The sequence below is a fragment of the Recurvomyces mirabilis genome, assembly GCF_035927965.1.
Source record: "Recurvomyces mirabilis strain CCFEE 5264 chromosome Unknown scaffold_23, whole genome shotgun sequence".
Taxonomy (NCBI): domain Eukaryota; kingdom Fungi; phylum Ascomycota; class Dothideomycetes; order Mycosphaerellales; family Teratosphaeriaceae; genus Recurvomyces; species Recurvomyces mirabilis.
The window spans coordinates 135,371-147,739 of NW_027041957.1; the positions used below are offsets into that span (position 1 = coordinate 135,371).

Here is a 12,369-nt window from a genome sequence, read left to right on the forward strand (position 1 = left end):
GGAGGTTGGCGTGGTCGAAGCAAGGCTCTCTGAAATACGTGGGCGCGGCTAAAATGGAATGTGGGTGCGAGAAAAAGAGCCTTGCGATTCGAGGACCAAGTCAGCTTTTGAGAAATGTTGAACCACAACTGCGTGGCTAAGGGGCTTTGGAACCGGAGCAGGCTGTTACACGCTAGTGGTCTCATATATTGCGCTAGTAATGCAGGTACAGTGGCTTAATTGGCTGCTCTGCAACGTTATCCCGCTTCTCAACTGTCAAGATTTTGGTTTCTTCGATGGCTATCACTGTGATGCTGTAAGGAGGTCAGCGTCGATATGAGATTCAACATGTGCTACTCGGAGTCAGCAGCCAAATGCGAAAGTCATCCGACTTTGCGTATAGTCGTAACACTCTGTCAGCTAAAATAGACAGGATGAACGCGGTCGCGCAGATGTGCAATATGTACCTACCGACCAGCATGTGCCTCGCAAACCCACTGTGGCTTCGACGCTGTCTGGTCGAGACATGCAGGTTGGTCACACACGCGCGCATGTCTTTGGGAAGTCAACAACCGAAAATGGACGTCTCCTTCGGAGTCGGGGCAGGAGGAGGAGACGCTTCTCAACAATTCCCAGTTCAGGCTCATGTGCCAATTGTATTGCCATGCCGTCAGCGACGGACTCGACTCGACCCTGCTGCGAGACAAAATTATCTCCCGTCTGCTATGGACTGGCCGGGTTCCGAGCAGCTCAGTGGCAACCAATGCGGAGTCGGACCCGATGCATGTCTTATGTCTTATGTCTCTTACTCAACGATTCTACCTTGTCGATAGCCAGCACATATATGTGTCATGAATGCTTATTGGTCGCGAACGACAGCTTGACGCATACTCCTATTCTCGCCGAAAATTGCAGTTTGCCGTCATTGGGGATGCCGACCTTACGACAAGCTACAAGCTGTAGCCGTAATCTGTCTGTCACGACTAGGCGATAGTGGTTTTCTCCTTGGTAGCCTCGAACGATCGCCAGGAAAGCTCCTGGGTCTCGAGTCCAATGGCATTGTAGTGCAGATCCGATCGACTCTCTATGTTGTGTGCGGCGTGATCATAGGTCGTCGAATGGTGTCTTGTGTAGCCCCCTGCGTATACGTTGGACTGTTAAGATCGCCTCCTCTACATTGCTGCACCAAGAACGTTTTCACGATCCAGACGAAAATTGGCTTCTATCGCCACGTGGCTGGAGTTGTGGCTTCCTATCTTGGCATCCTTATCGGTATCTAGAAGGATTGGCGATCTCCGTGGAGCACGACAACCAATGACTTCGCGCTTCACATAAAGCAATCGCTAAGCTCACTGATCGTGCAGCACGTCTCGGCATCTTCGAGATGGACACCTCGCTGTTGAGGGAGCTGTTCTTACAGCGACAACAACAATACGATGGCCGCCATCTACGGTCACAGCCAAGAATCACAGAGTGAACATTTCTCACCATATCGACCTGATGGAAAGCTTGTAGGTCTCTGATACAACGGACCACTTAATGCAGTGCTTGCAGCTAATGTTCGATCCAGTATGGCTTCATCTGTATCGTTACGGGAGCCACTCAGCCCGTTGGCAAAGCGATTGTGAACGAGCTGGCCGCCCACGGAGCTGCCTGCATCTACGCTTGTTCCTCTTCCACAACCGACGACTATGCCAGTCTAGCCGATGAAGTCAACAAACAGTATCCGAGCACCAAGGTCATCGGATACCCGTTCAAGCTTGCAAACGAGGAGGATACACTGGCACTCATTGACGACGTCCTTAATTCTTGGGGACGACTAGACGTGTATGTGACATCGTCTGGTCTGCTGGGACCAGCCTCGATCAACGAGACAACACCTGCGGATCTGTATAAGCTCTTTGAGGCAAACAGTATGGCTCCTTTCTTTGCGTTGAAGTACGCGCCTGCTGCCATGCTCAAGACGACACCGGCTGGAAACTATACGAATGCTGCACCAAAGGATCAGGCTTACGGGAGCATCATTGTAGTGTCGAGCGTTGCGAGTACTTCTGGTGGGTGCTGGGGCCCTGGTTTCACGATGGCTTCTCATGCTTCTCTCGGTGTGGTCCGAGCAGGTGTAGCGACGCTGAAGGGCACGGGTGTACGTATTAATGCCATCTCGCCTGGACAGATCGACATCGGTGTCGACCTGAAGGGCTTTGATATGCGAGGCATGAGCGCACAGTTCCCACCCTCGAGCCTGCAGTCGAAGAAAGTGCAGCAGGAAATTGTTGGACTCGAGAGATCTGGCGTACCTATGGAAGTGGCAAAGGTAGCTGGCTTCCTGGCTAGTGGATTCAGCAGCTATATCACCGGCCAAAATATGGTAAGGATATCATGCACTTCACGCGTACGTCAATGAATGCTGACCATACCATTGCAGATTGTTGACGGTGGTGCGAGTGTAATGAACCCATTGACAGTGCCGATATAGCTACTGAAGTTGTATCTCTGCTGTGTGATCCTGCGATGGTCCCATTCATTGTGTTACGATTTCCAATGACGGAAGCTTAGTGCAACAGCACACCATGAAGAAGTGTCCTTCGCGTATTCGACAACGAAAGTGATATCGCACCTCTCCTCCTGCCAGTTTTCATGAAGCCGGTAAGAAGAGGCTTTGTTCGTCTGGGTCTTCAGGCGTGGTCCGAGATCCGTTAATTGAGCTGTTGTCGTAACTCATATCGTCTGCACTTCTTCGCCACCAAGCGCGGAAACTTCTCCCTTGCTGAGCCCTGCTTCTATCCTAAGCGCTTGGTGGGCGAAGATCCACTGCGCCGCATGTGCTTCACCTGCGGATAAGCCGTCCTCCACGGAACCATGTCGGGATGCTGTGTAGCTTTCTTTGCGCGAACAGGTCGGCTCGATGACGGTTCGTGATTCACCTCCTCCATCCTCTCATCTTGCTCGCTCTCCATGCTGGATCGGTCGTGCGATAGTGTACCCGATTTGAAATTATCAAGCGCGCTGGGCATTGATGATCTAAAAGCGGGTTGGCTTCGTGCTGTGTCTTTGGTGGGAGACAGTGACGATGCTGTAGACTTTGCTATACGTGGACGCTTCGTTGGTCGCGGTGTCTCGACTGACTCGTCTGTATCATGGCGAGTGTCGAGGTTGTCAGTGACAGGTGTAATTTCTTGGCGTGGTGCGTCTCGAGGCGCATCGAGACCAATTATGGAATCGCCACCTAGAGCGCTGCGAAGACTTCTGGCCAGCGTCTCATCCACGAGGTCTCCATGCGCCAGACGATAAATTAACGACTTGGCGAGATCAGCTGTAGACTGAGGCTGATTTCTTGCGAGCTCGTTTTGGTCAAGGAGCTGTTGTAATCGAGTAGAATGTTCCTGTAGCTTTGCTTCGTGCTCGTCCACAAGTTGCTTGATAGCTGTATCAGTCTTGCTGAAACGCTCGGTCTGTAGTCGTGTCTCGATTTGCTTGAGCTGCTCGACTGCGCCTAGGGCATGCTGCTCATATGCAGCGTACGGCTTCAGCAGGCCCTCGATGGTCACCAGTCTGGTCTGCAACGTCTCGTACTGGGTGGCGACTTGCTCGAGCTTCTCGATACGCTTGCTAAGCTCAAGCATTCCTATGCTATGGTCTCGGCCGATCTGTGATCCTAGTTTGCTGCGTTCTCGTTCGTCTGAGAGCGGAATGATTGCTGAGAGCTTTCTGATTTCCTCTTGTTGTCGCTCCCAAGCCGTGCGTTTCTCAGACGATGTCATGGACTTTCGGCCCTCAGATTTGCTCGCTGGCATGTTTGATGGCCGGCGATCTTGCTTATGCCTAGTTGCAGACTGTGGCCGATCTTCAGTGTCGAGCGATGGCGGCATTGCTGTCTGTGTTTCTTCGTTTGCACTTGTGGATTTCAGTATGAGTGGCTGTCTCATAGCGATGTGAGGAGAAGTGTCAGAGGCAGGTATCACTACCAGTGGTAGTCGATCCTCCTTGGCGAGCGATGTTGCTCATTTGAGATGTGTTCCAGGTCTCAATGGTAGACATGGTCATTGTTTGTAGCAAGCATTGAAGCAAAGAAGGCGTAGATCGAAGCAAGAGGTCCGTGCAGCCACGCAAGCGACGACATTGTAACTTCACTTTCTCCTTCTTCTTCTCCTTTAGCAAAATTGGCGAAGGGACTCATGCTCTGCTGGAGCAGCTCCCGTGTCTTGGTCGAGGTGATGGGAACGTCAGGAAGCTGATCTACTACAGAGCGAAGTGTAACAGATAAGTCGACAGCACGACAATAATAACATGGACATTACCCCCTTTGCCACCTCAGCCAAGAGCGAACCCATCTCTCCTTTTCCGCGATGACTGCATTGCACCATCACTCTTTAGTGGGTATTGTGATGGCAAGACATTGACCAAATAAGTGGCTATCATGTACTTCTCATCATATCTTTCGTGGACTTTCTGTATCACCACAAGTATTTATCAGTCATCGCGCACCAGATTCGACGAGGCTCGCTTCAGCACCTGCGAAAAACGGCCAATACACAGAGAGGAGCTGAACAGAATCGAACGAAACAAGAGGGAGAGGAGTAGAGTGTTAGGTTATTTGGCTGATCGTGTATGACCGCCGATAACTTCATGTAGTCAGCGTGCCATCCCCTTTCCACGAGCGAGATCTAAAGCAGTAAGACTGACAATTCCATGACCAAAAACCTACGGCCACAGGGATCGAGGTCCTTGTAGCTTCTTCTACGTTCATTCGGCTCCTCCTCGCGGCCTGGCGTAGATCTGATCCTCGTACCCACCATTCATTGACCAATGCCTCGATCCAATGCGGCTGCCCAACATCGCAACCTCACCCTCTCGACTGCAGATCTGATCGCCAGGGCATTGCGAGGCCTCGTACATTCTCAGGCAAGCTGAACGTTCTCTCCTGGTGCAGTGCGCAGTCACGGATTCGAGACGACAAGGACGATTCCTTCTTCTGACAATGCAGCCCTTTACGTCATTCATAGCGAAACCTCAGTACCCTTGCCAACTCATTCACGCTTCTCGAAAAGCAATCTCCCTAGGTAGCCGAAAACTAGCACAAAACATCCTCTTCTTCGGCGCCACATCTCTAACATCCCAAACCTCCACCCCACCGTCCTTCTCTTCACCAATCCTCGCCGGCCTCATCTCAAAACCAATCTGTCGACTGATCTCCTCACAAATCTTGATGCCTTCCCCGACATTGTCGTCGCTTTTGGTGCTAAAACAGTAGACGTGCACGATTGGTAGCTCGAAGTCCGCTGGTAGATGCTCGCGAACAGAAGGAAGATAGAGGCCGATGAAAGAGGGTAGGAAAGTAATGGCCGAGGCAGGGAGGTTGAGGACGAAGTGCTGGAAACTTTTCGGCTGATGGATCGTCCGTAGAACCTGCGGCTTGGCTGTGGGATCTTTCTTCGAGGATTTGCTCCTGAGTTCGATTTTATGGTCTGTTGTGGCTAGCTCGGCGGTGGCAGTACGGATGAATTTCCTGCCGTCCTCGTTGAATGGCCGTACGTAGTCGGTGACTTTATTCCTGGTTACGGCGTCCTGGAGACTGGTGAAGCTATCCGGGTTGAGGTCGTTGGCCCACACGAAGACACCCTTCTTTCCCGCTGGGACGGCAAAGGGGCCAATGCCTGCCATAACATCGCAGACGACATCGCCTTCATTGAACATGGTCACTAGTCGGCGGTGCTCAGTGTTGAGTCTACTATTCCAATAGACTTTGCTATAATCGAACTTGAATGTGCAGTTCTCCTCGCTGATAGTGACGTTGAGATCGTCTGGTCCGGCCAGGACTTCGTAGCGGAATGTACGGTATTCGTTCTCCTCGCCTACATCGTCGATCTTGTTGATGACTGTGCTGACTCCTGGATTCTTGTCGATCAAGATTTCGGCTATGAGGCTCTTGTACTTCAGATACTCGTCGCGCAGATTCAAATGAGCTACGTGACCAACCTGGCTGAAGCCCGATGGGATCTCGCCTTGTTCGTCCTCGGATAGGATCGATGAAATGATGTCGTGGTATGTCCAGTACTTGTACTCCAGTTGAAGCTCGAATGGTATGACTGATATAAGCTGCTGTGTGACAAGCTCGTCTAATGTAGACGAGTGTGGCCACGATTCGCTCTGGCTGTTGGCTTGGGTGGTCGAAGTGGCGATGGAAGACCTTATCTCAGTTCGAAGCAAGATGCATTTCTTTCCTGTCTTCGCGAGCTCCGGGTCTGGGTCCGGGTGGACACTACCCATTCGGTCTTGCTGCAAAGCATCTTTGCTCCGCTCTAATTCGGATCGTACTTTGAAGATATTCTTGTTGTCGAAGATCCTGGCAGCTTTCAGCGGGACGGTCTTGCGGAATGCATTTCGATCAAGCGTGCGCATACCACGATGGATAGGTGCGCGGAACATGTCATCTGCCATGAAGGCTGCACCACCCTACCTCTCTTGCGTCGATCCTGTGGCAGCGACCAAGATAGCAGGAAGAAGGGGACAGATTTTGATCCTTAGCCTTGCTAAATGTTCATGTTTCGAGCACTAACATTCAGCTTGGATACTCTATAGCTCAGCGTGGCCTTATTGTTATTGAGACAGTATATCAACACAGGCATATGGTGGAGAAGGAGGACATGTGTCTGCATCCATAGAAAAGGAGATTTCGGTGCCTCGGCGATATTGCCCGAGCTTTGCCCGTGCTACGACGCGCCAACGCGAACCTTTAATCCAAGCATGACATATCGACGACTACTGTATACGCACAACGCTGGAGACATTGGTAGGAGTGCTTGCTTGGGTGGCCATGCGTAACAAGCATCGATAACACCACCCCCAGCATTACATCCCATCATGGCCGCACCGGGAGCTGGCAACATCAAAGTTGTCGTACGTGTGCGGCCCTTCAACAGTCGGGAGAAGGATCGCAACGCAAAATGTATTGTGTCTATGAAAGACAGCCAGACTGTCTTGACGCCACCCGGACCGGATCCCAATAGCAAGAACAAGGCAGGCCACAAAGCATCGCTCGAGGGCAACAAGACGTTCGCTTTCGACAAAAGTTACTGGTCTTTCGACCGCAAGGACTCCAACTTCGCTGGCCAGGAGGATTTATTCGGTGATCTGGGTAGACCATTGCTGGACAATGCATTCCAAGGGTACAATAATTGTATATTTGCCTATGGCCAGACGGGATCGGGAAAGAGTTACAGCATGATGGGGTATGGTGAGGAGGAGGGAGTGATACCGAAGATCTGCAGAGACATGTTTGAGCGGATAGAGAGCATGGCGGAGAAGGATAAGAATATGACGAGCACGGTGGAGGTGTCATATCTGGAGATCTACAATGAGCGGGTACGGGATCTGCTCAATCCGAGCACCAAGGGCAATTTGAAGGTTAGAGAGCATCCATCTACTGGACCATATGTGGAGGATCTTGCCAAGTTGGTCGTACGGAGCTTTGTAGAGATCGAGCATCTCATGGACGAGGGTAACAAGGCTCGTACCGTGGCTGCGACGAACATGAACGAGACATCTTCGCGATCGCATGCTGTCTTCACCTTGACGTTGACGCAGAAGCGGCATGATGTAGAGACGAACATGGACACGGAGAAAGTCGCAAAGATCTCACTGGTCGATCTTGCAGGTTCCGAGCGAGCTACATCGACCGGCGCCACCGGTGCGCGCCTGAAAGAGGGTGCGGAGATCAACAGATCACTATCAACCCTCGGTCGTGTCATAGCCGCACTCGCAGATATGTCCACGAACAGCAAAGCAAAGTCAAAAGGCATGCAAGTGCCATACCGAGACAGTGTCTTGACTTGGCTCCTGAAAGACAGTCTGGGCGGAAACAGTCTTACAGCCATGATCGCCGCGATTTCACCAGCCGACATCAACTTCGAGGAGACGTTGTCGACTTTGCGTTATGCAGATAGTGCGAAGCGCATCAAGAACCATGCCGTCGTCAACGAGGATCCGAATGCTCGCATGATTCGGGAGCTGAAGGAGGAACTGGCTCAATTGCGCTCGAAACTTTCTGGTGGTAGAGCGGGTGCAAGTATGGCTCCTGGCGAGCAGTACGATCCGAATACACCTTTGGAGAAGCAGTTTGTATCGATCACTGGCGCAGATGGTAGCGTGAAGAAAGTGAGCAAAGCCGAGATTGCAGAGCAGCTATCTCAAAGTGAGAAGCTATATACTGATCTCAATCAAACATGGGAGCAGAAGATGAAGAAGACCGAGGAGATCCATAAGGAGCGCGAACAAGCTCTCGAGGACCTTGGTATCTCGATTGAGAAGGGCTTCGTTGGACTGAGTACGCCTAAGAAAATGCCGCATCTGGTCAATTTGAGTGACGATCCCCTTTTGGCTGAATGTCTCGTATACAATCTCAAGCCTGGTACTACGACAGTCGGCAACGTCGACGCTAAGGATACAAACGGCCATGCTGCAGTCGACATTGTGGCTGATGACCGGGAGCAGCACAACTCTGCGATCGATATCAGACTGAACGGCTCAAAGATTCTTCACGATCATTGCACCTTCGAGAATGTAGATGGCGTCGTCACAGTCGTGCCAAAGGATGGCGCTGCGGTCATGGTCAATGGTGTACGCATCGAAGCACCGAAAAGACTCCGCTCAGGCTATCGTGTCATCCTCGGCGACTTCCACATCTTTCGCTTCAACCACCCGCAAGAAGCACGGGAAGAGCGCACGACGATGGAACAGCAGGGTAGTTTGCTCAAGTATAGCATGACAGCTGATGATCTCGAGACGCCAAGCCCGAGCGTGAAGCAGCGTCCTGGTCGTGGTCATGAGCGCACTGGCAGCTCTGTCAGCCGTACGATGTCTGAGGTCGATGGCGAGATCAGTAGTCCGGGAAATGAGTCGCCTGCACCTTGGCGCGAGCGAGGACAACACAGCAGAGATAGTGATTGGGCGTTCGCTAGGCGCGAGGCTGCGAATGCTATTCTAGGTTCTGACCAGAAGATGTCAAACCTCACTGATGACGAGCTGGATGTGCTGTACGATGATCTGCAGCGTGTACGAGCTACTCGAAAGGCGAGGCCGGAAAGTCGGATACTTGACTTTTCCAGCTTCGCCAGCAACGGTCTCACCAGTGGCGATGTGACAGACACAGAGAGTGTGGCGAGTCATCCTGTAGGTGTTCGTGAAAAGTATCTCTCAAATGGTACGCTGGACAACTTTAGTCTAGACACCGCGCTCACGATCCCGTCTACACCACAACTCGCAAGCGACGAAGGCAGTGAGGTGCAACAGCCTTTTGAGCAAAAGGAGCAGAAAGAGCAGCAGACGGAAGAACTTCAGAAGGTCAAAGAGGAAATGCAAGAACAGCTCGACAAGCAGAAGCAGGAGTTCCAGCAACAGCTCCAAGCCGAAGAAGCGGGTAATGTAGAGATCGAAGAGATGAGAGTGGAGAAAGTCAAGATGGAGGCCACGCTGGCTGAGATGAAGGAGCAGATGGAGCAGCAACTGCGAGAGCAGAAAGTTGCCTTCGAGCAACAACTCGCGGACTTGAAATCTTCGCCTCGGCCGGCATCCCGACGGAAGAGCGCAGCTGCGAGTGCCAAGGTGGGCAAAGGCGGGCTGACCGAACGCGACGTCTTTCTCGCCAAACAAGTCGTTGAGCACTGGAGACAACAACGCTACATCGGTATGGCCGCCACCGTCCTCCGAAACGCAAGTTTGCTCAAAGAAGCACAAGTTTTAAGCCAGCAAATGGGCCAGAACGTCGTCTTCCAATACACCGTCGTCGACACAGGCCACACCGTAAGCTCGACCTACGATCTCGTCATCAATGGTGTAAGTGCCGAAGAAAGCAATGATAGTCATCTTGAAGATGCTCGGAAACCAGCTCTAGGGATTCGCGTTATCGATTTTGGTCGTTCTGTCATCAGACTCTGGAGCATCGAGAGATTGCACTCACGTGTTAAGATCATGAGGCAGATGGCAGCTTACATGGATCGACCCGAATACCTCCAGCACTTCCGTCTTGATGATCCCTTCGCTGATCCCTGTATGCCTGAGTACAGTCGGGTGGGGGATGCGGATATCCCTCTCGCTGCGGTCTTTGAGTGTCGGGTCCAGGATTTCACGTTGGATGCTTACAGTCCTTATACGCAATCCGTTGTGGGTATCATACGATTGAGTCTTGAGCCGAGTAGTGCGGAAGCACCGAAAGAGACACTCAAGTTCAATGTTGTCATGCATGACCTTATCGGTTTCGCCGAACGGGAAGGAACGGATGTGCATGCGCAGCTTTTCATTCCTGGTATCAGCGAAGAAGGTGGAGCGACCACTACGACGTTGATTTCTGGATTTGGAGAGGGGAGCGTGAAGTTCGGGAGTGTGCACTCCATGTCCCTGCCTCTCGATGCGCCCAAGGAAGCTAGTCTGCGGGTTTCGATCTTCGCCAGGGTGACACCAATGCATATGGACAAACTTCTTAGTTGGGATGATATCCGGGATGCTTCTTCTGTCTCGCTCGCAACTACTGGTGCATCTGCGCGACCGAAGATCAGACGGTTTGGCTCGAGGTTGCCCGAGAGTGCATTCATGATGGAGGAGAGACATGATGTTTTTGCTAGGGTGCAGATTTTAGAGATTGATGAGCAGGGGCTTTATGCGCCCGTGGAGGTTGTGCAGAGTTCGACGTTTGATCAGGGGAGCTACCAGTTGCATCAGGGGCTGCAGAGACGGGTTGTGTTGAATCTGGGGTACGCCGCTGCCGATTCGCTGCCTTGGGATGAGGTGCGTGAGCTGAGAGCCGGTAGTGTGCGATTGGTCAGTGAAGATGGGAAACTACAGGATGCGGATGCCGCGCAGAGCGATGTGGCGCTGCCGTTAGTCAGTCCGCCGCAGACCAGGACATCTGCCGACGGCAGCACGCAGGTCAAGCTGGTGGGCCAGTGGGACTCGAGTGCTCATGGCTCTCTACTCCTCGATCGACCGACCGTGGAAAAGTATCGCGTGCAGCTTTCGCTATCATGGCAGGTGACCTCGTTAAGGACTACGCAGCCCATGACCTTCAGCTTCGACCTCGCGGTACAGACACGGCCGAGAACGTGGTTCAGGCAGAACTCGCTACTAGCTCAACTATGGCATAACCAGCGCATCGTGCACTCGACCGCTGGGAGCTTTGCCGTGACGCTGAAGCCCAGTGCGGTGAAGCGGGCTGGCGATTTGTGGAAGATGGATACTATGCACATTCCTGTCGCGGGTGAAGAAGTACTTGATGGATGGGCACCAAGAAGTCTATCACTCGTTCGAGACTTTCTGGAACACAGGAAGAGGATGCAGCGGATAGGTGAGCTTGAGGCTGCGCGTGGGTGGCTGAGCCTGGAAGCATTATCACCACCAGTTCGAGCTACGATTGCGGAAGGCGAGGGATTTTCCGCACGACAGTTGCAGCTGTTGAACAAGATGCTCGAACTATGGCAGACAGCGCCTTCGGCTAGCGAGCTGATGCTGCTGCGATCGCAGAATGCTACGCCTGATATCGACAGCAGCAGCTACACTGACGGAACACATCAACCGAAACGACTAGCGGCGACAGTCGATCACATCCCCAAGTCACCCGCAGTGCTGAAGTCTGGCTGGCTGCTCACGCCCTCACCAACGAACAATGCACAATGGATACGTCGATTCGCCGAGCTACGAAGACCATACATGCATCTCTACGACAGCACAGGCGATGAAATCGCCGCTCTGAACATCACAGATTCGCGCATCGACTCAGAACCGCAAGTCGCGAAGCTTTTGCAGCGAGATAGTGTCAAGATGGAAGTATGGGCTGTGTACGCCGTGAGCAAAGCATGGCTATTCGCCTGCAGGGACGAGAAACAGAAGGGAGAATGGATCTGGGCAGTCGATAGAGCGTTTGGCGGCAGTAGAGAGCAGCAGACGCCTATGGAGGTATATCAGGATGATATGATCTGAATGTTCTTGCATAAGGAGGCGAGCTGGCTTGATTCTTCTGAGATACCCATTATGCGTTGCGTCTTTGTACATAGCGTCACGTATTGCATCGGACTATTCCTACCTGTGTTACAACTCCCGCATCCTGACGAGATTGTTACCGTCTCGAACCCTGGTCTTCATCGTTTCGCACATTGGTAGGGCTTCCCTTTTGCAGCAAGACTGCCGTGTCGCTCCAGGATATTAATTCCAGAGCCGCACTCTTTGCCCGTGGCGTTAAACGTATTGTACGAGGTTACAGGTATACGGGAGACCACCCGACGCGCATCTAATCGTGCGAACGTCGTGGCAATGGCACGTCACGGGCTCGTGATGCGTAGCCATTCATAGCCTGAAGGTTCGACTTTGAACAAAACTCGCAAGCTGATTTGTGCGTTCCTGCAG

General features: G+C 52.3%; 4 protein-coding genes across 4 annotated transcripts; 2 read left to right on the forward strand and 2 right to left on the reverse strand.

The window, feature by feature from the left end:
• Positions 1-1,415: 1,415 nt before the first annotated feature.
• Positions 1,416-2,455, forward strand: LTS14_007955 (uncharacterized protein; the record flags this gene model as incomplete). Its single annotated transcript, XM_064840644.1, has 3 exons — positions 1,416-1,490; positions 1,550-2,347; positions 2,405-2,455. The coding sequence occupies 3 exons, from the start codon at positions 1,416-1,418 to the stop codon at positions 2,453-2,455; spliced, it is 924 nt and encodes a 307-aa protein (XP_064691675.1).
• Positions 2,456-2,759: 304 nt separating this feature from the next.
• LTS14_007956 (uncharacterized protein) lies at positions 2,760-3,848 on the reverse strand (the record flags this gene model as incomplete). Its single annotated transcript, XM_064840645.1, has 1 exon — positions 2,760-3,848. One exon carries the CDS (start codon positions 3,846-3,848, stop codon positions 2,760-2,762), a length of 1,089 nt encoding a protein of 362 aa, XP_064691676.1.
• Positions 3,849-5,010: 1,162 nt separating this feature from the next.
• On the reverse strand, positions 5,011-6,417 carry TRM5 (tRNA(m(1)G37)methyltransferase; the record flags this gene model as incomplete). The annotated part of the gene is made up of 1 exon (XM_064840646.1): positions 5,011-6,417. One exon carries the CDS (start codon positions 6,415-6,417, stop codon positions 5,011-5,013), a length of 1,407 nt encoding a protein of 468 aa, XP_064691677.1.
• Positions 6,418-6,840: 423 nt separating this feature from the next.
• On the forward strand, positions 6,841-11,946 carry LTS14_007958 (uncharacterized protein; the record flags this gene model as incomplete). The annotated part of the gene is made up of 1 exon (XM_064840647.1): positions 6,841-11,946. The coding sequence occupies one exon, from the start codon at positions 6,841-6,843 to the stop codon at positions 11,944-11,946; it is 5,106 nt and encodes a 1,701-aa protein (XP_064691678.1).
• Positions 11,947-12,369: the final 423 nt, after the last annotated feature.